The sequence below is a fragment of the Melanerpes formicivorus genome, unplaced genomic scaffold, assembly GCF_026170545.1.
Source record: "Melanerpes formicivorus ecotype bairdi unplaced genomic scaffold, bMelFor1.0.p_v2 SCAF_4, whole genome shotgun sequence".
NCBI classification, from domain to species: domain Eukaryota; kingdom Metazoa; phylum Chordata; class Aves; order Piciformes; family Picidae; genus Melanerpes; species Melanerpes formicivorus.
Window position 1 is genome coordinate 15,893,917 of NW_027142356.1, and position 26,792 is coordinate 15,920,708.

Here is a 26,792-nt window from a genome sequence, read left to right on the forward strand (position 1 = left end):
AGAAAATGGCATATAAGCTGCTGAATAGCCACACACATATTTAAAGCTTGTGGATATCCAGCAGCTGGTTCTAGAATGGTTTAAATTGTCTCACTTTGTTCTGTGAAATTTCTTCAGCTGTTACTTAGGCCAGCAAATACATCACTTTTAGCGCTACAAAAATTTTAATACCACTTCCGCAGTGATAGAATTTGGATACATATATGTGTACATCATAAGAAGGCAAGTTTCTTGAATGACACTGGGGTTTTTTTTCTGTCTTGGAGTCACTTCTTGTGTTAAATAATTTACAAGGGATGATGCTGGTGATATACAGCAACTAGCTTTTGTGTGGGGAGAAAAGCCCTGTGAGTGCCAACAAGAACTGTTAATATTCTTGTTAGCTTAATAATACTCAATAGTATGTATTTTGTGAACAGGAGCTTATGACTGAATATTGCAGTAAAGATGTAAACTAGTGACTATATTTTGGATATGTGATATAGAGCTAGGTAGGAGAGCTTGGTCCTCTGTTACCACTACCAAATTCTTTACAGGTGATGCAAACAGAAAGATAATCTGACTTGGAAGAGGTTTGGAAATTATAATAAAATCTCCAGATGCTTACCTAATAGCATAAAGGTAATGCGATAATTGACTGGTCACGCCCTTTCTGCAAACTCTTTATTATAATGCTGCTGCTCTTTCTCATCTTCCTGATGTATTATGATTATGAAACTTTTCTATGATTATGAAAATTTCTAATGATCTTCAGGGCCTTGAATTTCCAGATACTGCCTTTTTTTCCTTTTCATATAAACTATGCCCAAAAAAAGTATTTTCAAAAACATTTTAACAGTTATGTGTTAATGGATACTTAGAGAAATGTGGCTTTTTTATAATGATAGAAACTAATGTCAGAAAAAATGGGAAAAATGTAAATTCCATAATTTGTCTTAGAATAGCTTCTCTCAGGAAACATGTCTGCATTTATCAGAACTTTTCTCTCTACTTGACATAGACAATTTACATAGAATGCAGTCTCTCATCTGTCATAAAATGTAAGCTTTAATATTGCAATCATGTGGTTTTTTTCCTTCGGAGTTCTTCTGCTTTAGCAGTTAAGGACTTTAAATAATAACAATAATCATAGAATCATTTTGGTTGGAAAAGACATTTCAGATCATCAGGTCCAACCACTATCTAATGTGACCAAGTCTGATGCAAACTATGTCCCGTAGCACCACATCTAGGTATCTTTTAAACACCTCCAGGGATGGGGAATCACGGAATATATTCAGGGTGATTTTTATTTTGTTTTCACATGAAGAGCTACACTGATCAAGTAGGTGGATTATATTTGAGTACAGCTACACATGTATGTAAGTACCTTTAAACTCCTGAATTTTTTACATTGAGTTGAAAGTTCATTATTACTGAGTCATTCAGATCATCTGATGCCTTCCAAGAGTAAAAACAGACTCTAAATCTGCATATTTGAAAGTGTAATGTCTTGTTGGCAGTGTTCTATTTACTCATAGGGCTAAGGTCAATAATTGGTTGAAGACTCCAAAGATACTTAGAGATAATCTGTTTACTGCGTACTGTACTTAAGTAATTAACAAGCTTATATACAGTGCCTAGCAAAACAGAAACTTTCCAGTCTGGTGATAGTAGCCTTTTTGAAATGTATTTGTTCAGAAATATTCCTTATTTTCTCTTTTCATTCCTTAGGAAAGTCTCCTCTCCTCACAGCCCTTGGCTGTTACTGCCCAACCACACAAACTTCTTTTTACTTTGGTTCTTTGCAGCATGTAACTGTATTGCTCTGCCTGATGACCAGGGGTAATAGCAGCAGCAGCAGCAGCTGGATTGTACTTGTAGTCCTAAATGCCATTTCTGGCAGAGCTACCACTGAATCATTTGATCTTGATTTTATTGTAACAGTGCTTGGTGTTCCCCCTTTTGAATGAAGGTTAGTAACTTCATTCTCCTTGGAGACATTTAGTTCTTCAAAACCAGAAGAAAGATATCCTTTTAAAAAGTTGATGCATCTTATTTTAATCTAGCTGAACAATGACAAAAATAGGCAGAGTTCTTAGTCTTGTGAAGAAACATGTTTTATTTAGAGTTCCAAGTTGTATAAATTAATTGCAAACACCAGCATTGCACTTGCATTAAATCACTCATCCTTTTGTTGCCACCTTTTAAATGGTAGCCACCTTCTTTGTGCATGCAGTTGTCTATCCTGTTTATGGTGTGAGTCAGCAAGCTTTTATTTTTTTCTTTTAAAACTTGTCTGATAATTTATAGCAGTTGATTATGTTTTAACCTGCCCCAGTATGGTAAAATACTAAGCAAAGTATGCAACTGTACAAGAAATTAGAATACAAATAATGATGAATTTATGTAAAATACTGTGTATTCCTAAATTGAACATAATACCTGTGACTACAGTTTATTCACAATTGTGGCCTTATCTAGAAGAGAATTCTTGAACTTCCCCTGAATGGATGTGTTTGCAGATACATGGTTCACCAGTTAGTTGAACCTGTCAACTTGATCTTGGTTATGCCTTTTTTCCTGTAATTTCTCAATATTCTCAGTTTTCCTCCCATAATCACTTACCGCATCCATGGCTTGTTTCTTTCTGCTTCTGTAAAGCAGTTTCCGTTCGCGTCCAACTTTTAACTGTGTTGAAGTCCCATTTTTACTTTGTCTTAATGTCAATCACTGCCTAATTTTGTGTGCTACCCAGTACTCTAGACATTTTTGTTCATCCTTACATTTTATAGCACCTCAATGATTGTAAATAAGCTTTATTTTCCAAAATTTTTCAGGAAGTCTGAAGATAGTAATTCCAAATATTCTGATTTTTAAGGTCTCTTAACTTGCATAGGACATAGATAATACTTAATACTGTATGCAGAAGCTTATTGTTAACTTTGTAACTCTTCAAGCATAAAAATTTTGGTGGGGAAAAACCGTTGTTGTTAGTTTGGTTTTTTTTTATGATTTTTGTTTTCAGTATTTAATTGCTCCAGGAGACAGAGTACAATCAGCCGAACTTTGATAAAACTCACTTTTTTCCCCATTTGGATCAGTCCTAGAATTTCATTTTTCCAGAGTGTGCTGAGTCTGTCTTACAAATATTTATAAATAGCTGACAACATTTAATTTGGATTTTATGTCCAGCAGGCTCACAGATGGGTCAGGGACTCTGGAGAGTTGCTAGGAACCAGCAACTGCAACACCAAGGATACAGCGAACAAGGTTATCTTACCAGAGAGCATGGTAGAAGAATAGCTACTAACAATCTTTCCAATACAAGCCATCGCAAACAAACCCAAGGAGGCATTGATATCTACCACCTGTTGAAGACAAGAAAATCTAAAGAACAAGAAGGATTCATTAACTTGGAAATGCTGCCACCGGAGCTTAGTTTTACCATTTTGTCATACCTGAATGCAACTGATCTCTGTCTAGCTTCATGTGTCTGGCAGGATCTTGCAAATGATGAGCTTCTCTGGCAAGGGTAAGCAAAGATAATTTTTTTTTAATAATTACTAGATTTTAAATTTCTCAATATGTGCTTTTGGTCATTCTAACCTCAGCAAAGATTTCCTCAGTTAAATGAGGTTTGACATAGGGAAACATGAATATACTTTTTAAATGCAGTATTTTGGACTTCTAATTCCTATGATATATTACTGGAGATCACTACATACACAAGTGTGCTTGGTACAAACTATACCTATGTATAGCTACACACCTGTTGTTAGATATATGATGTGGAAAAACAAGGCCTTAATCTTCAACGTATTTCTAATTTGTATTGTTTGAGTAGTTGGGTTTACAGTGTTGTTTACATTTTGCAGTTGTAAAATATGTGAAGTACGTGAAAGAATTTTGATAATACACTAATTCTGTTTTCATAGGTTGTGCAAATCCACTTGGGGTCACTGTTCTATATACAATAAGAATCCACCTCTAGGATTTTCTTTTAGAAAATTGTATATGCAGCTAGATGAGGGCAGTCTCACCTTTAATGCCAACCCTGATGAGGTAAGAGAACTGTTGCTGACACTAATAAACAATTAAAATAATAATGATTGGTTTATAATTATAGCCATATTAAAAGCAAAGTTTTAATAGGTGCTTCTTTTACTGTAGGAATGATTAATACCAAGTTGCAGTCCTACCCTGATCTTTTTTTGTGTATGGTACCTGTGCATATCATTTACATGGGTTTTCTCTTAAGTGCTCTGTACTGTGGTCTGACCTATGGGTGCCAAAAATTCACAGCCACCTGTTGACTTAGGAGCAAGGCAGAGATCATAACTGAAGAGAAAATGGTGAATTCAAAAAGCATAATAATATGCTTACATAAATTGCTAAAATGCTTCTGCAGTTTCAGTTTGATTCCACTTCAGTTAAAAAAAAGATGATGTATAAAGTAGCACTTACACTTACTTTATTCTTACTTCTGTTACAGTTGTGGCTTCTTTTAAGAGATTTTAAAATATTTCCGCTACCATGGAGCAAACTTTGAATTATGAAAAAGATGTAATACTGAACCTTCCTAATGATCAGTTTGATTGGATTTCTGTCGATGTTTGTTATGAGTAAACATAATTTTGCTTTCTAGTATATAGAAACATATATTTTAAAAATATACTCCATGTCAAACTAAAATAATTTATGAAGTAACTAACTGGAAGAGTTGGTTTCTGCTTGTACTTTGTTACCTTTCAAAGAAGCAACAGGTTTGCCTGGGAGTTAAGAAATTAACACCCATCTTTTTGTATAGAAAACCAGACTCCTGCTTCATCTTTCCTAGGAAAAGAATATTCACAGTACTGGACAAAAAGCAGTATTAATTTCCTGCATGCATTTATACATACACAAGGAAGTGGACATGGAATAAATCCAAAGTAGCAAAAGGATTAAAAGACATAAGATCTACTAGGAACCAGTAGTTCATTCTGCTTATGATATATAAAACATGAACTTGTGACTGTGGGGTCACTTGTGGCCACCATGCAAATGATTACAATAATGTGATTTTGTTTAAAACCATGCTTTGTCTCATCCTGCTTTATAAAGAAACCCACTACTTTTATTTGTCACAAATTATTTTGTAACTTTTCTGGCAGTGCACTGCCTTGAACTGTGATAAGCAGTGCTGAAAGGTTTTATCAGCACCTTGCCATCTCAGTGCATTGATTTTCATGAGGATTTTAGTGAATTTAATAATAAATATAAAGCTTGTAAAATTAAATGCCATGTGTTTGGGTAACTTAAATGTGTTTTTAAGAATTTATCCAGTTTTGGTTGGTAACAGCTTTATCCACCCAAATTTTTCTGTTTCTTTCAATTTGTGTTAATACAGCTTTTCATTTACTATCTTAGTTCATAATGTGCTGTTACACTCTAACCTAATTTAAAGTAATCTTGGTAGGTTTAAAGCATTTGGAGCCTTCACAAAAGGCACTGACTAAACAATTCAGTATTTTTAAAGGCAATGAAAATCTGCAAATGTAGTATACCTAAATGAGGTATTAAATATATTCTGCTGCACTTCTTTTGGGTTCATTATGGTTATGCTGTGCAATAGTAGCATAAACAGTCTGCTTCAGGCCTAGTAAGAGACAAGAACCTCAGGGTCTCTACTAAGGGCTTTTGTTCCTCTCTCCCTGTGGGGCACCATAGCCTGGTAGGAATCATTCAGGGCCTGAGTTTCAGGAGAATTCAAAAATACTATTGCTTTTATTGTTAATAATTCTGCCAATATCACAATTGTAATTATAAGGACACTGTGACTGGAATATATGATATGGCATTCCACTATTACAAATTGCGTCTCCGAATTTCCTGCCAAACTCTGCTTTACATTTGATAACAGACCTGATCAAATTACTATCAAAATAGTAATACTCACAGCCACAGGAGCAAGATTCTCCAAAGGACACCGCCCATGTCATGAAAATGGGTAACCAGGCTCCACAGCAACAGCTCCAGAGCTAGCAGTGGCTCACGGGGTAGGGAAGAGCATCTACACACTTTGTGGTAGGATTCTCTGGTTAGCCATTGTTGTGTGCATGGTGTTGTGATATCTGCTGTAATTTAATGTATTGATTGTGTGCATGAGCTTGCATAATTCACAGAAGGTGCTCACATTCTGCCGAGAGAATGTGCCTAATCACATTACACATAATCTGGAAAAAAACAACACCAAAACAAACAAAAAAAACAGTGCATGTTTGGTTTCTCTTTGTTTCATTTTCTTTATTTTATTTTGTTTGGGTTTTTTTACTTTTTTTTTTTTTTCATATGGCAGCACCATTGTAGCCAAGATTTTGGAACTTGGTTTTTGTTTCTTTGGGGAGAGGGCATGGTTTAGTGCTACTATTAATATTTGAATATTATGGTGTTTAATCTGCCTACATGGTCCCTGCCGTATCTTATTTTAAAGAGTGTATGGTGTATGTGAAATGTTTCTCATATAGTGCTCATTTCATATCTCATACACTTGTGCCTCAGAATTTGTAAGCAACCAGAAGTTATTTCCCACTGTTTTGAATGCTGTTTCTAACTCCCTACAAAATATTTTTCAAGTGTATTACATGGAGCTATGCTATGTAGGTAAAATTGGAACCAAAGGTGGAAAAGAGAATCCTTTGGTCAGGAAAGGTTATCTCACTTTTGTTGCTTTCTTAATGAAAATTATTCAGACTCATTGTGCTCATTGTGTTTAATAGCATTTATTTTTATGTATCCACTAGAGTCTGGACTGTTACCAAAGTTCTCAGACTTTAATGAGGTTAGGATTTCCCTTATGTAGCATAATAAAAATACAGTAAGACAGTGCTTATACTAAGCCTGGCTTTCCACTCTCCTAATTGTCTCATTCATTACTAACTGCCCTTAGCTTTTGCTAGGGAGGTAAGTTTTCTGACCTTTGCTTGGTTATAAATTAGTTTTTAGCCACTTACATGAAACAACCTTATCTTTATAACTATAACTAGCCTGTAGATGATGGAATATGTACTGTTATGTATTTATAAGCAGGTTTTTTTAAAAACTTACCCTATTTCATAATGATTTACTAAGCATGCCAGTTTTGAGATGCTTTGATTTGTCTACCCAAGAATATTAAAATTATGTGAATGCTGAAGAAGGAAGAAGTTCCATGTGATTTATCTAAAAAGTTAGAATGGACCAGACAGCTCTTTTGAAAACTCTGCATTAAATTCAGAGATCTTTAATCTTGTAAAGATAGTGTAACATGAAAAATATTTCTGCATTCCACTTGTGCTTTCTGCCATTGAAAGTGTGCATCACTGAGACTATTTTAGAAGCATACAGTGAAAGAGACAGTGTTCTATATTGTAGACACTTGTCACCAAATGTCTCGATTCATAACTTAAGAGTATTAACAAATTTTGCTAGAAAATAGAACATCAATACTGTACCTTTTGTTCCAGAAGACTCACCATCAAATATATTGAGATACTGCATTTCTCTGGAAGAACAGGAATAATAACACCATGCATATCTAATTTTTATTTACTAATAATGTTACTGTGACTTAAAAGCCCCAATTAGAAATTGCCGTCCCCAGTAGATACTGTATATACAGAAGAAAATTACAGTCACTGTCCCCAAAGAATTTAACTAAATAGTTAAGCTAGAATTTATACTTGAATTTCTGTATTTCTTCAGCTTTTATTTCAGAAAAGTTTTAATTTGGTTGGTAATTAAATTGTCTTTTTTAATACAATGCAGAGTAGAAAGAAATCAGAATCTTATGTTGATATTTATGTAATCTTAACAAAAGCTAAAAGCATATTACAGAATCATAAGTCACCTAAAAATGATAAGATTTAACAGTCTGTTAGTGATTTCTTTAATCACCTTTTAAATCTGCCAAACAAATAGAGTACATGCACAACCATGTATTTGTCTTTTTGTGCACTACTTTTAAATGCACATTAGGTGAAAAGCAAACAATTCAATTAGATATTAAAAAGAGAAATCATGTGTAAGTGTAGAACAATACTGATTCCAAATTTTCTATGTCATTAACTTAGAGTATGTCTGGCTTGTTTTGTATATGTAGCTAAACAGAGGCATCAAAGGCAACTACCAGATTTTAATGTTGACTGCTGTAGTGAAATGTTCTCAGAGTACTCTCAGCCGAGAAAAAACATCAGTGCAGAAATGAAACCAATACTGAAAAAAACCTTTTCTATTTTAGATATCCTATATGGATATAAATTAATAGAAAGACTCTTGGAAACAAGGAGAAAGCAAGCAAGAGTTTTCAGTGCTGTAGTAGAATAAATTGCTGACATAAGAAAAAAAAAAGTGAAAAATAACATTGAAGTACAACAAATTACTTTTGTTATTACCATTACTCTAGAATTGTGATTATTATTTGCATACGTAATTTAAATTGACACTTGTATATCAAGATCTTACCCAGAGCTGTATGAAATTCAGGGTACAAATGCAAGGCATCCTTAAGGCATCTGTCTGAATTCTCTGGTGCACAGAACATTCTAGTGACAAGTAAGGCTCCTCATTCAAGTCAGGCACAGACACCTGTTGGAAATCTTGACTGTTGTACTGCTCACCTAACCTAAATCATAATTAGAACATAATATGTACTCATCCTGCAGTGTTTTCAAAGTATTAAAGACTTCTTCAGACCTGGTAGCTGGTGACACAGATCCACCTACCTGTTTTCAGTGGTTCGTAAGAGAATCTCCAAACCAGCACAGATTTTTTTTAATACTATGTAAAACTACTTATTTCAGCTAGTGAACCTGCCACAAGTGACCATTTTAGCCACCAGGAATGATTTATTTGAAGTGTGAGTTCTGAGAGGAATTCAAGGCAGTGTTTACAATGTTACAAAAAGCAGATTGGATGACATGTCCTAAATCTTGTACATAATTTTTTTTTGCTATGAACCAAAATTTAAAAACTAAAGAGAAATCATGTTTCTGTTTCAAAGTATTTGTGGGAAAAATGAGACTAAAAATTATAGCATGTGCTGAAGTGTATTTTATTTATACTCAGTTTATTTGTGAAGAATATGAAGAAAATTAACACCAAGAGTGCATTCACAGAGAAGGCTATTCTTAAATGTTATGTGGCATGGGGGAGAGAAAAGGGAATTGAATAGAGGGAATAAAAATGCTATGCTAAGACTTGGTAGCCTACTGGGTCCTACGCTGAGTTGAAATCTTGTCCGTTAAATAAATTACTTACGGCATTTACTGTCACAGAGAAACCAGCCCATTATCTGTCTTAAAGAAGGTGTTATTTTCATCCTGCCTCATCTATGATGTGCCAGGTACTTTTTGGATATGTTGCAGAAGTGTTTGTTAAATAACTGCAGCAGGAATACTCCTGAGACTTCTTCACCTGGCTTCAGTTTGTATTACCTTAAGCAAATACTTATTTCTGAAGCAAATGCATAACTGTCATTAAGTCAGGAGTAACGGAGTACAGGAGGTGTTCTGCTTCTAGTCTTGTACAAATTGCAAAAAATATTTGAGTTAATGTTTATTTTGATCTCCCATTTTTAGTTTCTTATTTAGCTCAGATTCAAGAGTGGACTTCGCATTATGTTATCCATCCGTATCAAGGACAAAATTAAATATGATCTAATTTGGATATGAATTCAAGCTTACAGTGCAGCACACATTTCATTACCGTCCTAAGGAAAAATTCTTCTTGAAATTAGGGCTTAAAATTGCTAGGGATTTTTTTTTTCTTTTTTTTTTGTCTCACCCATAAAAAAACTCAACATTTTTATGTATTTTATGAATCATTCTTTTAACAACAAAAATGTATGATGATTAACTGCTCTTTTCTGTAAATATAAAAGCAAAATTTACAGACTGGTAAAAAAAGATGGATAATATTACAGGTGTTTGTTGGCTTATTATTTGTGATGTCAGTATCTTAAGCTTATATTCTAATTTCTTTTCTGCTTGATATAACTGAAATTTTGTGTCACCAATCCACTACACAAAACATTTTTCCAAATCTGCACACAGTCCTTTATTTATTTTCCAAGCAAAACTGAAGAGCACCTGGGAAGTTAGTTTATATACTGAATAACAGCTTGCCCCTACATCTTTATAGGTGTAATATAATCTAAAAGAGCAGACTTGCAAAATACTGAGAAGTCTGATATCAGAACACTCATGAAAAAAATGTTTTATAACCACTCCCAGCCCCTGTCAATTTCAATTGCAACTAATTGGTTAGTTATTCTTAAGTCTACATTTTTGTTGTTGGAAAATATGAACATTTTTTTAAATCTACTAGGTTGGTTTTGATTTCTGAGATCATAAGGAAAATAGTTTTATGCTTTGGGATATTTCAATGAACAGAAAGAATATCCAGGATGAAAGGGTTTTCAATTAAATTTGTCATGTATTCTGTAAGAAATGTGTGCTTAGCAATGTGTGGAAAATTCTTAATATCATAATACCAATATAAATATACACAGTTGTTCATCTTTTAAAACGTTTATATTAGGCACAGTGTTCTTATTTCTGTGTATGCGTATTTATGTATGTTGATATTTACCTATGCTTTAAAATCAGTGTGCTTGTGTTATTTGCATTGTTGCACATTTAAACAAATGCATTTAATGCATCTATTTGAATGTGATACATCATATACATGTGAGAACATTAATGTTTTAATGAAAGATATTAAAGACTAAACACATTATGGCTAAGATTTTCTTATTTACTAGAGTTATGAAATTAAAAGTTATGGCCCCCACAGCATTTTAAATACAGTTATAAAAGTATTAAAAACAAAGTACTAGTCTATACTGTAAAGAAATTAAGGAACCATTCTTCTTATTGTGGGGTTCATAATTTTAAATTTCCTACTGTAAGTATATGTAAAATCTCAACCATAACAGTAAATTCTTTCTTTGCATTTGATTTATAGACTATATTGTGCATGTTGAAATATGATTTAGAAGAAATGGAATTATTCTGAAAAACAAGCCAATTAGTAGGATTATCTACCCATATTGCCAAGTACAATACTTGGTCCTAAACACATTATGAATATTAAACATACTTATACATACCTGTATTTTATCTCAGGGAGTCAACTACTTTATGTCCAAGGGCATACTAGACGATTCACCGAAAGAAATAGCTAAGTTTATCTTTTGTACAAGAACACTAAATTGGAAGAAGCTGAGAATCTACCTTGATGAAAGGTAATTTGAATTTTTCTTGAGACATTTCCAGTTTGTTTTCCATGTACAGCACCATTCAACAATATTTTACTTATATTGATATAATTTTAATTATGTAAAAATCAAGAAAATTCATCTAAGTAATGCTGATAACTGAGTGTGAACAGTTAACTTAGTCCCAAGTATTTATTTACTACCTATAACTAATAAAACCCACAATTCTGTGTTTTTTTCTGCATTTTTGCAGTTCTAGGCATAAATTTTTGTGAAGTTACAGTGAGCATTTGGGCTGCACAGGATGACCTTTGTGGTGTACATTGCTCAGGTTCTATAGACACTGTGCTGCTTTTTTTGACTTAAAGTTTTGGTTTTCCCTGTCTAGTATGGATGGTAATTGGAAAAAGCAGTTATCTAAGTGGAGAAAAAAGCTGATAGCTTTTTAACAAATGTTGAATCATCTACCCATTATTTAGTTGTCCGTATTTCCTGAATGAATGTCACCTCCTAAGGTGCAATGAAGCATTCCCTTGGAGGAGGAGCTGTAGTAGGGAAAACTCTTCTCCACTGTAACGTGCTGCTCTTTTCCACAATGCTTTCTCTTGCCCTCCAGGATACATTCAGGTTGGGATTAGTGCAGTATCAGGAAAGAGGAGCACCAGCCAAGTGCAAGAGAAGTTGAAAGAGGAGGAGAATGATAACTGGACCTAAACAGGAAGAGCAGAGAGACAGCAAGCACTTCTAGCCAGAATGCTCTCCTGCTCCTCATTCTCCTCAGCCCATACCACTAAAGGAACAAAAGGAGTCATTCTGTAGTGTTATCATAACAGGCAGTACTGTGCTGCAAAACTTCATATTATCAGGGGGCTTTGGCAGTAGAAAAAAAAAACACAAAACCGTTTAGCAGATGAGATTGCAAGTTAATATTGGCAACCCTAACTGCCATTCATCTTTCCTTCATGAACAGAATATAATCAAGAACTAAAAGAAAAACACTAGGTTTCTATATGTTGAATCTCCCGTTAGTACTGAAATGTTTAACAGAAAGGATAAAGATACAAGAATGTTCTTTGATTCACTTCAAATTTGCTTCCATATTTTGCACATCTGTTCATGTAAGATCTTTCAGATGTTTCTGTGCTCAGTGTGAAATGCTTGGGAGCATTGCATCCTGATGGATTGGACTTTAAAGAGCTTTAGTGAGCAAATTTTATCTAACTTAAGCCTGGTTTTAACAACGTACTCCTGTAACAGCTTCTGCTTAGGCACCAAAACATGTGACACACATGAATCTGTTCCCTTTTACTGTCCTTTTTTAATGGATTTGTGAAGACATTTTACAGAAAGTGAAGCCTCTGTGTAGACTGTGATTGTATCTGCATATAAAGAAAATCAGAATTCTGATTCATGTATATTTTATAGTATTTGGCTGCTATTGTAAATATCTGAGAAATACGTGTTTTCATTATCTTTGTGCTGTTGGTGATAATTTTGTCTTTTAGCAAAACACAAAGCTCATGAACTGTTGTAAAGCTTACATTTTTTTATTTTCAAAAACCTACATTTTAATATTCAAACAATTAGAAGAAATTTCTCTAATTATATGGGATTTTATTCTACCAGGCGAGATGTTTTGGATGACCTTGTGACGCTGCACAACTTCAGAAATCAGTTCTTGCCAAATGCACTGAGAGAGTTCTTCAGACACATTCATGCTCCTGAGGAGCGTGGAGAGTACCTTGAGACTCTCATAACAAAGTTCTCTCACAGATTCTGTGCTTGTAACCCAGATTTGATGAGAGAGCTTGGCCTTAGCCCTGGTAAGCAAAAAAAGGAGCTCTGATTCAGTGGATCAGTCTTTGTATTTCTGGATAATGCTACTCTTCATGATAGGTTTAAAACTGGCATCTAAACAAGTATTTCTGAAAGAACAAATGTGGCTTGGGAGGGTTTAGTGTACAGGCATCATACCATTTGGCTTGGAGGAAAAAAAAAATCACAAAAACACATACAGATTCTTTTCTTAGCCCTAGCTGATAAGTGGGGTTTATTTTCAAGTTATCTTTCCTTCACTTCTGTCAGTGCTTAGGCTCCACACTATCTTTTAAGTTCCTTCTTGCAAAGACTTAGACACTTAACATTTTACCTTGTGGAGAGTCCCAAAGAAACAAGAAGGAATTTTGGGCCTTACTCAGCTTAACAAGCATTTCTCATTGGTTCAAGGAGAGCCAGTTTTCAGCAGTGGAACTGCTTTCTTACTTAAAGATCACTTTTAGCAGGATTTTGCCCTAGTTTACAAAATGTTAAAGACTTGTTCAAATGAATGCATATAAAGCCCTTAGTGACCTTTGGATAATGTAGATTTAAGAGATGTGTAAATGCCTATTTGGCAGTGTGCTAACTTTGTTATGTTGAAATGGCTAAATTAAATTTTACTTCACTGGGATAACTTTTTGAGTTGTTTTACTTGTGTGTATAAGCCCAGATAATGGAGACTGTAAGGTTCTTGGATGGGGAACAATAATAATCAGTTTCCTTTTTAAATAATTTTTATTTATTCTCTCTTATCTAGATGCAGTTTATGTACTGTGTTACTCATTGATTCTGCTCTCCATCGATCTAACAAGCCCTCACGTGAAGAACAAGATGTCAAAGAGGGAATTCATCCGAAATACACGACGAGCTGCACAGAATATTAGTGAAGATTTTGTAGGGCACCTTTATGACAACATCTACCTTATTGGCCATGTGGCTGCCTAAAAGCACAATTTGCTAGCACTTAAAGTTTGTAATTTTCAAAGCCTACATCAACTCAAGAAATTAATTATTTTGTAGAGATGGGGGTTATTTTAGTGCTGGTCATTCTAACCTCTGTATGCAATTAAAGTTTGTGTGTGTAAGTGTGTGTATGTGTAAAACTACCTTTTCTATCTATTTACTGTGGGAACAAAAGGATTTGAAGATTTGTTTTTCATAATTTTTTTAGTTTTGCACAAAACAATGCCATTAGTCTGACACAGCCATTTACAAATATTAAACTGACAAAATGGTGAATCTGTGCATTAGATCTGCTTGAAATTTTAGCAAGTTCATTCTTTTTAGAATACCATGTAATGTGTATATATTTAACTAAAGAGATTTATAATCATAATTATTTTATTGTAAAATATTTTAACTAAAATTTCTCCTTTTATCTCCTAAAACGGTGTTGTACTTCTTTCTTTTGCATTTTTTTACAGTGCTGACTACCTCAGATACGTAACTTAGGGAAACAGTGGTCTGAATGCTACAATAAAGTTTACTCTAGGAGAAGACAGAATGCTTGTAAAACGTCTTCACTGATATTTAATACTGTGTTGTCCAACTTGAATTAGCATATTGCCAATCTGCTTTTCACTGAAGTTTAAAGATTAGAACCTCTATTTTAGATGAACCCTGATGTCATGGAGGGATAGCCGAGGGAAATCACGCAGTGTGCATAGAAAGAGCTAACCTATATTGCACCTACCAGTTATTGGGGACATAGAACAATTGCCATCATGTGTTCATTGTGGAAAGCAAAGAAACATCTCCAGAGGGAAAGTGGTAGGGGTGGCTAACGTGTTGCTGCTTTCAACTGCTTCCCTCAATCTAGAAGTGTCAATGATGGAAATGCCCAGGCAAATATATACCAGATGACTCATTGCTAAAGCTATTAAAAACTGACTGTGCAAGATTAGAGTAGTGACTGTGCAGGACTGGAGAGCCATTTCAGACATACTGAATTACTCTTTCAACATCTGTCATATAACTAGGTTTTAAATAGTTTTGCATTTATGAAAATACCTCCAAAATGGTCCCAATTAGGCTATGTCTTGCATATGAAGTGTGTAGAATATTAGTGCAACCACCCTGTGTGTGCAGGAATTGAATGAGGATTTGCCTGTTGGTCTGTTGTTTGTTTTTTTTTCTGATGATGACAGAGCAGTGTTTTTCTTAAACTGACATAACATGCAGTTGAAATCAGAGTTGTTCCTGCTTATATTTGTTTATATAATACTCAGCTACCACTAGCAGCTGGATTTATCATAATAACAAATAGATGTATCCTTTTTCCCTACAACACCTTGAGATGAGTCAGAAAGATATTCTTGGTTCTGTTTTACAGATTAATTTTTTTATGTAGGAAGCCTATGGCAGACCTTGGAATTGAATGCAGGTCATAGTCCTAGCCACACACTTTGCCCATGCTTCTGCTTTCCATTTGGCACCTAGGATGTGTAACATTTGTCTTAGATATGATAAGAGTGATGGCAACGCCAGTCCATATAAGGGCTACATAAATGACAGGGGGGCAAAACATAACTACTGCTGCTGTTCCAAGGGTTTAGAATATGTTGTTTATAGCTCTGGTCCACATGAAAAAAATACACCCATAAAATGTTGTATTTGGTTTATTATGTTAGCTTTAATCAAGTGTAAATCAGTTTGTATTTGTATAGTGTATATAGCCAAAGCCAGGAGCCAGCAACACTGCAGCTGTCATGCAAGGCAGCTTTTAAAATACCACTTCTGTCTCAGAACAACTTCTCGTCACTTTGCCCTGTGTCATTTCATTACACAGTAAAGGATGTGTCTCTGTGATCTTATGTGAAGACTACAGAATATGGCTTTCTAGAAAGCACTCCTCAGAAAATACACACTTTAAAAAGGAGAATTTAGTTATAATTTCAAAATTCACTAATCTGATCAGGAAATGTTTTCTTCTAAAACAACAAATGCAGAGTGAGGTGTGTTTCTTTTCTGACTGGTGTTTATGTTAGGTTTAGTGATGTCATTTTGATTTTGTACAAGAGTACAAATTTTTAATCTTCATTTCCCCTAATTTCCAGCTAGAGTCTATTCCATTATCAAACAGAGAGAACAAAGCCTCCAGGCAGACATAACGTGGAGAGACATAACATGCTGGAATAGATGAGTACATCTGTTAACAAGGTTTAGAAAACTTCAAGGCCAGTGTAACAGCCAAGAAGAGAAATTAGAAACAGGATGATATGGTTAAGTTGCTGTAAGATACAGGTCCAGGGGGAAAGAAAGAAACCAAAACCCTAATCGCATGCAAATAGCAGCATCTGAACTTCACAACAGGATTTTGAACAGTGTTATATGGTTAGCACCCAACTCGTGCTGTTCGTTACTACTAACTCGGAGTGGAACAGAAAACAGCAAACACAACATGCTCAGTGCAAATTCCCTTTGAGGTAACCAAGAAACTAAAAATGACAACAGACATTTCTACTGTACTTTTTTCTTTTGAACCTTGAGTCTTTCCCCAGGATGGCAGAAAAGTAATTTTTTGCATTTTAAGGATTTAGACTTTTCATTAAGTTAGATAATTTTCTGTCTTAAACAAAAAAAAAATCTTAAGGAGATGTAACTCTACTTTTACTTAGTGTGAAAGATGAAGTTCAAATTCTCTTATCTTCCAAAAGCCCTCAAAAATGTCAATTTTGGGCAATGTCTTCTTCAATACACTTGGTATCTCCACATATATAGATACTTCACTAATCCAGGTGTCACTAGATGATATGGAGATAACTACTTGATCCATCACTTCAGAAGATTTAGTGGATTCCAAGCCTGCTTACATAAGCATGATCATACTCATAACTGCAAAGTGCTTTCCAGGCTATTGGGATTCCATTACTGCATGTCTTTTGAATTATGGCCTTGTAACATTGCCTTCACACCAACTGCAACACAGAATTTAGAAGAGCCTGCAGCCTATCCCCCTGCAAATGTTATTTTGTTCCTAAACGACACTGAAATTCTATACTGAATGGCAAATTCTGAGATTTTACTAACTTTAGTGTACACAAATGTGACAGAGGATGACTCTTCTTTGTTCATGTAGGGTTCATGAGTGTAAATGTGTCCAAGTAAAAGCTGTCACATGATACAGCTCATTTACTGCCTGTCTGTATTAAATTCTGAGGCTCTCACTGCATTTATTCAAGGAATATGGCATATATTATATATTCATGTGGTTTAGTTACAGACAGTGTCTGATATTCACCATTTTCTCAAAACTCTTATTTCTTCCTTTCATACTCTAAACAGATTTGTACAGCTTTGGCTTTTTAAAATAAATTGAAGCTGCTTCAACATACAAAAGTCCAAACAACTGTAAGTTAGAGACGTGTCTGTCAGTTTTGAAGTGGGCAAGAAATTCACATTCAGGAGCAGAAAATAATCAGTTTGTTCTCTTCCACCTTTTCCTCACACCCCCACACTGGTTTTAAAATACATATTTAACAAAATAAACTGTCTTAACTGGCCAGATGAATGTTACTGTTTGCTCTTCAGTGTACTGCAGTTTATTAAAGTTCTCTACACAAGCAAATTTATCAACAAGAATTGCTCTTTTTTGAAGTGGTCATAGTTTTGTCTCTGTGTAAGGTTGTCATTGTGTAATCTGATATTTTTTATAGTTCTGTTTTTAGAAAACACGCATTAAATTATTTTAGGTACTTAAACAAAATTGAGATGTAACTACTCGATCATGTTAAACTGTCAAAATAGCAATATTGAGTATTTAGAAAAGTCAGATTCACTTGCCTTATATGGGGCTGGGATTTTTTTTTCTTTTCACATATTTCATGTAAGTATCAAAACTAATAAACATTAAGGCTGATGAATTGTTCTCTGCTGTTGTAAAATCTACCACTCTGATCTCAAAAGCACTATTAAAATGGACAAAGGACAGACTTGAAGGATTTCCTGTGTCTCCCATAGGCACATTATGGCTTCATTTTGCCTTAAAGAGAAATCATATACCTATTTTTATAATGCACATATAGTAGTAATTTTAGTAAGATAAAATTTTATGTGATCTTTTACTATTATTTATCAGATATTTAAAGTTAAGACTTACCATATGATATGTGTGATTGAGTAATAGCTAGATAGCTAGGATTAGTTATAGAAATCAACATATATGTAAAAATCTCCAGAGTTCACATTGCTCCTTTATAGCTTCTGTGTTTTTGCTGACAGTGATGATAGTAAATTTACAGTTCTCTTTTCTTATAAACAAGCTTAGAGAAGAAGTGGATGAGCAGATAGTAACACAGAATACTCCCATTCCCTAGGTGACATTTTCTCATATTAAAAAGGAAATGTCTGTATTTGTTTTATAATTTAAAAAAGAAAAATGCTACAATTCATTAAAAGAATGAAGAGTCTCTAGTTTTTTGGTATGTGGTTCATTCATAGCATGTAGTACAGAAAATGAGCAAAAAACACTTTTCAAATTTCTAGCAATCCAACAAATTCACTATTTTTTAAGCTACTGAGTATGACAGAAATCAAGCATATTCTTTGTGAAAGCAACATGGTCAGGATAACAGAGTGTTTTTCAGAAAGAGTATTCATTTGTAAAAGTTAGCTTTCTTCCTGGCAGTGTTGGAAAGGAACGTTGGATTTAATTTTAAATGATTAATGAGATTTTGTCAGACTCCCTGCCTTTACCACCACTGCAGTTTGTCAGCACAACAACCTGGGAAACCCGGACGCCACTCTGTCGCCCAAAACAGCTTTCCAGGAAAAAATAAACCTGAGTAACTAGTGCCAGGTACATGTCAGCAGTATTGTCTTTCAGCTGTTGAAAGTTTAACTCTGAGATGGAACATTTACACATTCTGAGGAAGTGAACCTCATTCATTATTTCAGTAGTCTGATTTTGACAGTGGGTACCAGTACAAACTTTAGTTTTCAGAGCAGGCACAGCCTTTGTTATTAACCTCATGAAAAATCCTATAATCCATGCAGACAAGAAATTCTACTGGGGGGGGAGGGGGGAGGGAAATAAAATCAAAGCTTGTTCAGCTAGGTTTTTCTGAAGAAAGCCTATCTATGCAACCTATTTTTGTCTGTAGTCCATTAGACATATCTCATCCTCTGAACCCTGCCAAGTGGCAAGGAATTCTCTGCTGGACTCAAGGCAGATGCATCTGTGTGCACACACATGCTAACAGCCAAAACCTAACAAATTCACAATACTTTTCATATGTAACCATAACACAGAAAAATGAGCAATACTTTTGAAATTTAAGGTAGACATCTTTTTCACTTCCCCGTGAAAATTTATGCTGTTGGGATACAGCTTGAGAATCCTGTTCTCCTTACACTCAAAATACACAAACTGCCTTCCCCTTCCAATAAAGCATGTGTGACTGTGCTGCACAAGTCTTTCTGCAGTCACATAACCCCCTATCAACCTTTCATTCATTCTTTTGGACCCCTTCATACATCACTTCTCTACACCAACTCTGTAGACAAAAAATCCAGTGAACCTTCAAGGAGATGTAGACTGTGAAGACTTCATACTGCTCTGCTACACTAGCCAGAAAATACTCCTTATGGGGCATGACGCTCAAGGTATTTCTTTCCAAACCTGCTGCTGTCATAATTACATGCAAGGCAATTGAACTGAGAATATATTCTTATAACTGTAGAACTTCTTAAGCTTACTTGCCTCCTGCTGACAAAACAAGCAAGGAAATCACAGGCATCTCTCAGTCTGTTACTTAATGCACTTTTTAACATTAAATGTAACTTTTTATTTCTAATATTGCACTTATGATTTTATCAATAAATGTATTTTTAACTGTCTCTCCTATAAAGTCTGACAGTACCATTTCTGATCTGACTTGTACTAAAAAAAGCTAATTTTGTTGTTTTTTTTTTTTATCATAGTGCCAAAATTTACAGCAGATGAACATTCATCACAGTAAAAATGTGATTAAAAAAATATGTGAATGTTTTCTTTTTTTTTCAACTTTTAAAAATTAAATATACGAATATTTATTATTATTTTCCTTTTGTGTTATCAAGTGTTCACAATGTACATTGTACTACATATTATGTGCTTAAAGGTCTAATTTGAAGATTTAAATGGTAAACAGATATTGTTCTCACTTCCTAGATAATGTAAAATGTATTTAAAATCATAAAGATTCTGAGAATTCTTTTAAATGAGTAACACTAAGTTAAATTGTTAAACATAAGTCAAGATTTATGTTCTGGGACTAAAGATGCAAATTAGTATAAGTGAAGGAAATCCAAAGGAAGAAATTTTCTTCAATCAGACTTCTCTCTAATAACTTCATTAACACTAAAATTATGTTAGTTTAAATGCAGATAAGGCGTATGTTTTAAAGAGGTGAGATTAGTGGTTTCTGTAAGAGGATACCTGGTCCTAGCCATACTCATTTCTCATCCTCCCTCTTTCCTGAGGTAACATAACAGCCTTTGTTCCCTATCCACACAGTCTGCTCTCCTCCACAACAGTCCGCACTGAGGCTAAACAGGGTCTTCCTTTGCAGCTGACTCTTTTCTTCCCCTCAAATCAGTAAATGGACTGTGTGTAATCTTGTTCTTTTTAAATAACAGAAATAAAATAAATTAGAAGGTAATACATAATCTCAGTGAGTGTTGGTAATTTTTTAAGTAGACAGTTGTTCTGTTGTACAAAAGAAACAGAAAAGGAAGCCTATGTTGCAAATTATACAGCTTTATGCCAACAACTTCAAGCTCGTAATTATTTTTTAAAATATGGCTTTATGCCATCAAATTAATTCCAGGAATGCTGATTAATGATCTTTAATCTGGTTTAGAAGTTATTCACGATACATACCTGAACAGAATTTTACATGGAGTACGACATAACACCTGGAGATGTCTATCTGCATCATCCTCACAACACAACTAACAAGGTACACCCTAGTAAAATTCTGCTCCCCATCACTGTCAAAAGTGCCTCATAGGAGTACAGTCAAGATATCACTATGGTTTGGAAGAAGCAAAAACTTAGCAGTGTCTTTAATGCCTTACCTTCTGACAAGACTGTGATCTCAGCATACTGTTTAAGCCAATAAATACCACTGTTATCAATTGCAACACAGCAGTATTCTCAAATCTTTTCAGATAACCTATTATCGATAAAGAGAAGCAAAAGCAGATGGAATCTCTGGAGGCTTTATTCCTACTGTAAGTAGTGCAAGTAATATTTTACTTAATACAAGTAATACTTTAGTCAAAAAGTATTTAACCTCAGAGAAAATAGTAAAACTCAATGCCCAGTGATGCATAGCAAACCTGTAAAACAAATAGCTGAGTCCCAGTTTTACAGGCAGAGCAGAATATTGATCTAAAAGAAAAAGAATCTCAGTTTTGGTAAACGATAATCTAATTTTTCAAGGTGTCATTTAAAATGCCCTTTTGCTTTCCACCTCTTTGTAGCCCATTCTCAGGGTACATCATTTTGTGTTCATAGGTTAACGAATACTAATCTGGATGCTCTGGCTGGCACGTCTCACAAACAGTCTTTGGTGAGACAGTAGCACTGTCTTTAGAAGTAAGATCTTCCAGAAAGAAATTTGTCAGATTTCAATATGCTGAGGGCCTGATGAAAGCCAGGATGAGTGAACGGGTGGGGTTTTTTATGCTGTCAGGTATGTGTACTGTTTATTTCCAAAAAAGCTTGTTTATATCATTCTTGACAATCATTTCTCTTGAGGAGGAAAAAGGGAGAGGAGAAAAAAAAAAAAAAAAAAGACAAATGTGAGTCGTTGAGGGGTAAAAAAAATAAAGAAGTGTGAGCTTTCAAATCTTTTCTGTAACATTAAAATACTATTGCTGTGGTTGCTAAGAATTTTTGTGAATAAAGCCTGTGAACTTTATGTGAGCCCAAACTGATCCACCAATATCTGAGAGCAGAAGAGAGTCACCTTACAATTGCCACCTCAGAAGTTTGGAATGTGGAATTTATATTATTGTGCTTACAAAAATATCACTTAAATCAAAGTTATCAAGCATTTACAGACTCTTCACCTAACATTTTATTGGTTTTTATTTCATGTGCTATTTTAACTGGAAATTGATAATTAATACTTTTACCCCTCATTGTGTCAGTCTTACCTACCATAGTTCAAGACTACTTTTTGTGAAAGCATTATATAATACATTGCTATGGAAATAACACATCAATTTTTTATATAAAGCTTTGACTGATGAATCTCTCGCTTAAATGGTGATAAGTATGAACTGTTACATAGAAGTGAAACCAAACCTTAAGCAGTGAGTGATCCAATCTGTTTTAAACATAATTTTTCACAAGAGGGGGTGTTAGATGGCTCCATAGAGGCAATGCAGTCACAAGGTCTTTCCTGAGCAAAACCAACACTCTGGTTCCAAATTTTACAAGGTTGTTTGGCAAGTTTAACCACTTGGGGAAGGCTCCCCTTGATACTCTGCCAAAACACAGCTTCTGCTCTCTGAGCATTATTCCCCCACCAAGACAATGCATCCCAGGTCCTTCTTTCCTTGATGCTCACTATCCAGAAGAAAAGGTCGCAGTTTCAGATCATGGCAACATGAGAACGACCCACCATTTCTGCAGCACCAGCTACTGCTCTGTTTCAGTGAACCTCCTAATTTTTATCAGCTCAGAATCTGCCACTTTTAATTCCTGAAACTGGATTTTCTCTTACCTTGACATGCAACTACTGTCTTTACATTAATTCAGATGTGTTGCGTTCTTTATGCTATGGATTCCTTGTCCACATTCCTGCAAGCAAAAGACCTGGTGTCAGAAAGACAAGACACAAACTCCATTATATGCAGAACTCTTATTAGCAAAAGATCCTTAATTAAAAAAAAAAAAAAAAAAAAAAAAATACAGTGCATTTGCAAGGACCTATCACTGGATACAAATGTGTTTCAAATTAATGTAAGACTAGAAATGACTGCAACAGAAAGAATACATTGCTGACTAGAAAATCTGGTAAACTCATGTCTTTTCCAGATATGCCTATTGCATCATATTTTTAAATTACCAGGTTTCATGTTCTTCAGCTACATATTCTTGAAACTGTGTTTCTGACTAAAAGTATAAGAGCATTATTTTTTAAGTCTTCAGCTTGCCTATGTACTTCTTTTTCTTTCTCTTTCCTAACGTTTCCCTTGTTAGTATTAAAGCACGCAATATAACTTCCTAGCAATACCTCTTATGTTTTCCCTGTGATTTCCTGACTTTGTCAGGATCTTTCTAGATGAAGTTTCTCTTAGAAAGGCTTACCGGGGGGGGGGGGAACGGGGCGCCGGGAGGGGGGGGGGGGGGGGGGGGGGAACACGCCAAACAAAAAGAGTGTAAATATTACAAGGTTGACAGGGTTTATATGTATATATTTATGCCTTGTATATATCCTAGGCTCCTGGTCTGCTTGCTTGCCAGTATGATTGATTGACTGTGTCCAGAAAGATGTTTATAGAAACTGGCGGGTCCCGTATTTGTATAGATCCCGAAACACCTAAAGAAAACCAAGCGCCTGGTGATCTCCCCATTGGCTCTGTTCCTGCAGCCACAATTGGGGGTGGTGATAGCTAACGCCGCGATCACCGACCCTTTCTCCTCTGCTCTGATCTTCCGCGGAGCCCCCGCAACAACGGGGATTTGCAAGGTCGCCGCCTGCAGGTCGCGACAAAGGGAAGAGGCCCTCGAGGCCTGCGAGGGGGACCCGACAAAATTAATCACATTGTCCTTGCTCGGGCTCCGAGGAGTGAGGAGTAGACTGGAAGGGAACCCGGGGTCTTGTTTGTTCCTCTCCAATTTCAGGAGAATCCCCTGTCACCACAGGGTGACAACCGAGTCCTTCTATAGCCAGGTCTCTTACAGCAAAAATAAAATACAATAAAATAAAATAAATAAACTGACAAAAAAAAAAAAATAAAATAAAGAGAGAGAGAGGGCGGCCCACAGATAAGGAGCCTTCCTCCAATGTTGTATTTATTTAAAGCCTCCATCCCCACCGAGCCGAACTGAACTCCACCTGCCAGGGCACAGGGCCGGGAGGATCCTCCTGCCCTAACCTCCCCCTCCCGAGGGGTCTTTTCCATGTGGATCCCATTACCATCATTTGCTCCTAGTATAAAGCGGATTAAAGCGATTAGAATAAAAATAATTAAATGATATTTCAGTTTATCCCTGCGTGTTCGCTTAAAGTGGAAAGCGAGAAGGGATTCTACCTGGAATAACCTAGACAGACTTTGTTCTGTATTTTTGAAAGTGATTATTTTTAAAGGAGAAAGGATTAAAAAAGAGGGAGGGGAGGGCAGTGTGAACCTTCAACTGTCAACTGGGCAGACCTGTGGCGCAACGCGACTGTTTTCGAATGTGTATTCCAATCTATTATCGTTTGTTGAGTCTGAGCATTGAATAATAAAACCAAAAGAAAAACTTAAAATTCTCAAAGTACTCGGATATTCTGGTGTTTTGTTATGGCTGTGGAGGTGCGGATGTGAAGAAAATGTTTTTGGCATTTGTTTGTTGTTGAGGTTTTTTGTTCGGGTTGGGTTTTTTCTTTGTTGATTTTTTTGTTGGTTTTTTTTTGGGGGGGGGAGGAGGGGGTCGTTTGGGTTTTGTCTGCAACAAGCAAAATCCTTATATTTCATTATTTGTAATAAAGCGAAAATCCTGACAAAAAGATTTAAGTGTTCAAAAATAAGAGATGGATTTTAGTCTGATGAAGGGCTAATTGTTTCCTTGTTTTTCAAGGAAAGTTCTCTGAACAAATGACATAATGGTTCATATATATGTACAAACTCACACAATCTCTATGTGTCCATTTATATATCTTTAAGAATCTGTAACCTGTATCACAATCTTTACTGTTTTCCTTTGCACAAAGAACATTGAGAGCATATAGCCATGTCTGAGAAAAGGTGAACATTCAAAGCTTGGTCACAGGTACCTTCACTTGGGTTTTGTTCGTTTTCGAGTAATCCCAACATTCAAAAGATACTAATATATAGGGGCCCACCTGGGAAAATACACATGGTAGATTTTCAATGACAAAAGAAGAAAGCTTAGTACAGACAGTGGAAGCTGCCACTTCTTGAGGCCTCATACGACTTCCCTCGCAGCAGCTCCCAGGGACTCCCAGCCCCGCGACTGGGACGGGCAGGGAGGTGGTGGGAAGACAGGGAAGAGGGCTGCCGGCAGCGCTGCCTCTCAGCGAAACCTCCACTCTTCCTCTGCCCAGAGCAGCGCAGTGGAACCAGTCTATTAATTTTAAAATGTCTGAGACGGGGACATTACCCTCCACAACTGAGTAACACCGAACTGAATTCAGACGTTAAACTCCCTGAAAGGTCCGGTGTTGATGGAGGACGAGGATGAGCTGGACACATTCAGAAAACAAGATGTTTACAGTTGTGATGCCTCTGCTACCTGAAGGCACAGAGCCAGAGCGGGCAGCTCCTTTCACCGATTATTTCGTTTGACAACAAGCAGATCAGAAAGAAATTCTTGTAGGAAGAACTTCAGGATCAGCCGATGAGAATAAAATTTCTGTGCCCCCTGCATACGCGAAAATCCTGACAAAACCAGTGCGGATGCTCTGATCTCACGGCTGCACGCAGTCAGCACTTCGTTTCGGTTTGGTTTAAAATGTTCTTCTAAAGCTGAAAACTTGCCCTGATGGGTTCTGTTATTTTAAAAATAGTAGGTCGTTCAGGGTGAATTTGAAGCACATTAGTTGCTTTGATACAACGAGGAGGGAAAGCCCATTTGTTGTCAGAAGTTAATTTTCAGCTACTAGACAAGTTACGGACTTTAAATATTTTTCTTTCCTCTATGAAAGTTATTGGCCTGCTTTCATAGTTACTAAAAACTTTACCCGTCAAACCGAAGCGTAAATCCAGACATTCATTTGGTAGTAACTCCTTTAGTAAATACTTGTTATTACCGCACAGTGCCCTTTCCCTGGTGGGTCTCGTCCACAAGCCAGCCAGTGTAATTTCTACCCACTAAAGCGGTCATTAATGCCAAACCTGCGGGTGCGAGTCGCTTCTCAGTTACCAATAAAACCTTTACTGCAGCTCGGCAGAAAATGTCTTTTGAGAGCACACTTTTACGCGTGTGGTGCCTGAGCGTTGTTTTGCTTAATGCCTCCTTTCCTGATCTTATTACTGGCCGCTCCTGGTTTTCTGTTTATGGACAACAAAAGCTCGGGGCTGGGGGCGGTGGGCGGCCGCGGGGTTCCGCACCGGGCTCTCCTCTGGGCATGGCGCGGGACAGCAGGTGGCTCCTCCGCGCAATTTTTCTTTTCCCTGTTTTAACGCAAAATAGACAATCCCTCGGCTTTACCGGCCCCAGCCTCTCCAAGACAAGGAGCTTCGGAGGAGAAGCGCACTTCTCAGTATGATAGGGCAGCGGCGCTCCCCGGGCCACCAAAGCCGCCCCGGCAGGTCTGCCCCACTCAAAAACGCCGACAGGAGGGGAAAGAGATTTTAGAAACACAAATTCCAAACCTCCAAACAGCCTGCTTCCCCCAAAATCAAACAAAAGAACCTCCAAACTACCACCAGAACAGAAATCCCGTAGTGGCCAAATGAGAATTACCTGCTGCGGCCAGGAGGGATGCCATTACTTGTCTTCTGGAAGGATAGGCTTTCCTCTGGAATCCCGTCTCCGCCGGTAGCCGTTTACTCTGTCACCTAGAATGACACACACTCGCGTGTAACACGGCAG

General features: G+C 36.1%; 1 protein-coding gene and 1 long non-coding RNA gene across 5 annotated transcripts in view; one reads left to right on the top strand and one right to left on the bottom strand.

Moving 5' to 3' along the window:
• The window catches only part of FBXO8 (F-box protein 8), a 21,493-nt gene extending 3,482 nt beyond the window's left edge, over positions 1 to 18,011 (top strand). The window contains exons 2-7 of one of the 4 annotated variants that reach the window (XM_068137070.1): positions 537 to 621; positions 3,175 to 3,514; positions 3,918 to 4,044; positions 11,127 to 11,245; positions 12,845 to 13,041; positions 13,794 to 18,011. In XM_068137070.1, the coding sequence (XP_067993171.1) occupies positions 3,186 to 3,514; positions 3,918 to 4,044; positions 11,127 to 11,245; positions 12,845 to 13,041; positions 13,794 to 13,981 (960 nt within the window). In that variant the 5' untranslated portion in view covers positions 537 to 621; positions 3,175 to 3,185 and the 3' untranslated portion in view covers positions 13,982 to 18,011. The remainder of the gene's footprint in view (positions 1 to 536; positions 622 to 3,174; positions 3,515 to 3,917; positions 4,045 to 11,126; positions 11,246 to 12,844; positions 13,042 to 13,793) is intronic. The other 3 variants (XM_068137071.1, XM_068137066.1, XM_068137067.1) reach the window with 3 other exon arrangements.
• Positions 8,224 to 26,792, bottom strand: LOC137440672 (uncharacterized). Its single transcript, XR_010987217.1, has 3 exons — positions 26,664 to 26,792; positions 22,753 to 22,829; positions 8,224 to 8,623 (listed from the first exon to the last, which is right to left on the bottom strand). It is a non-coding gene; the product is annotated as an uncharacterized lncRNA (long non-coding RNA).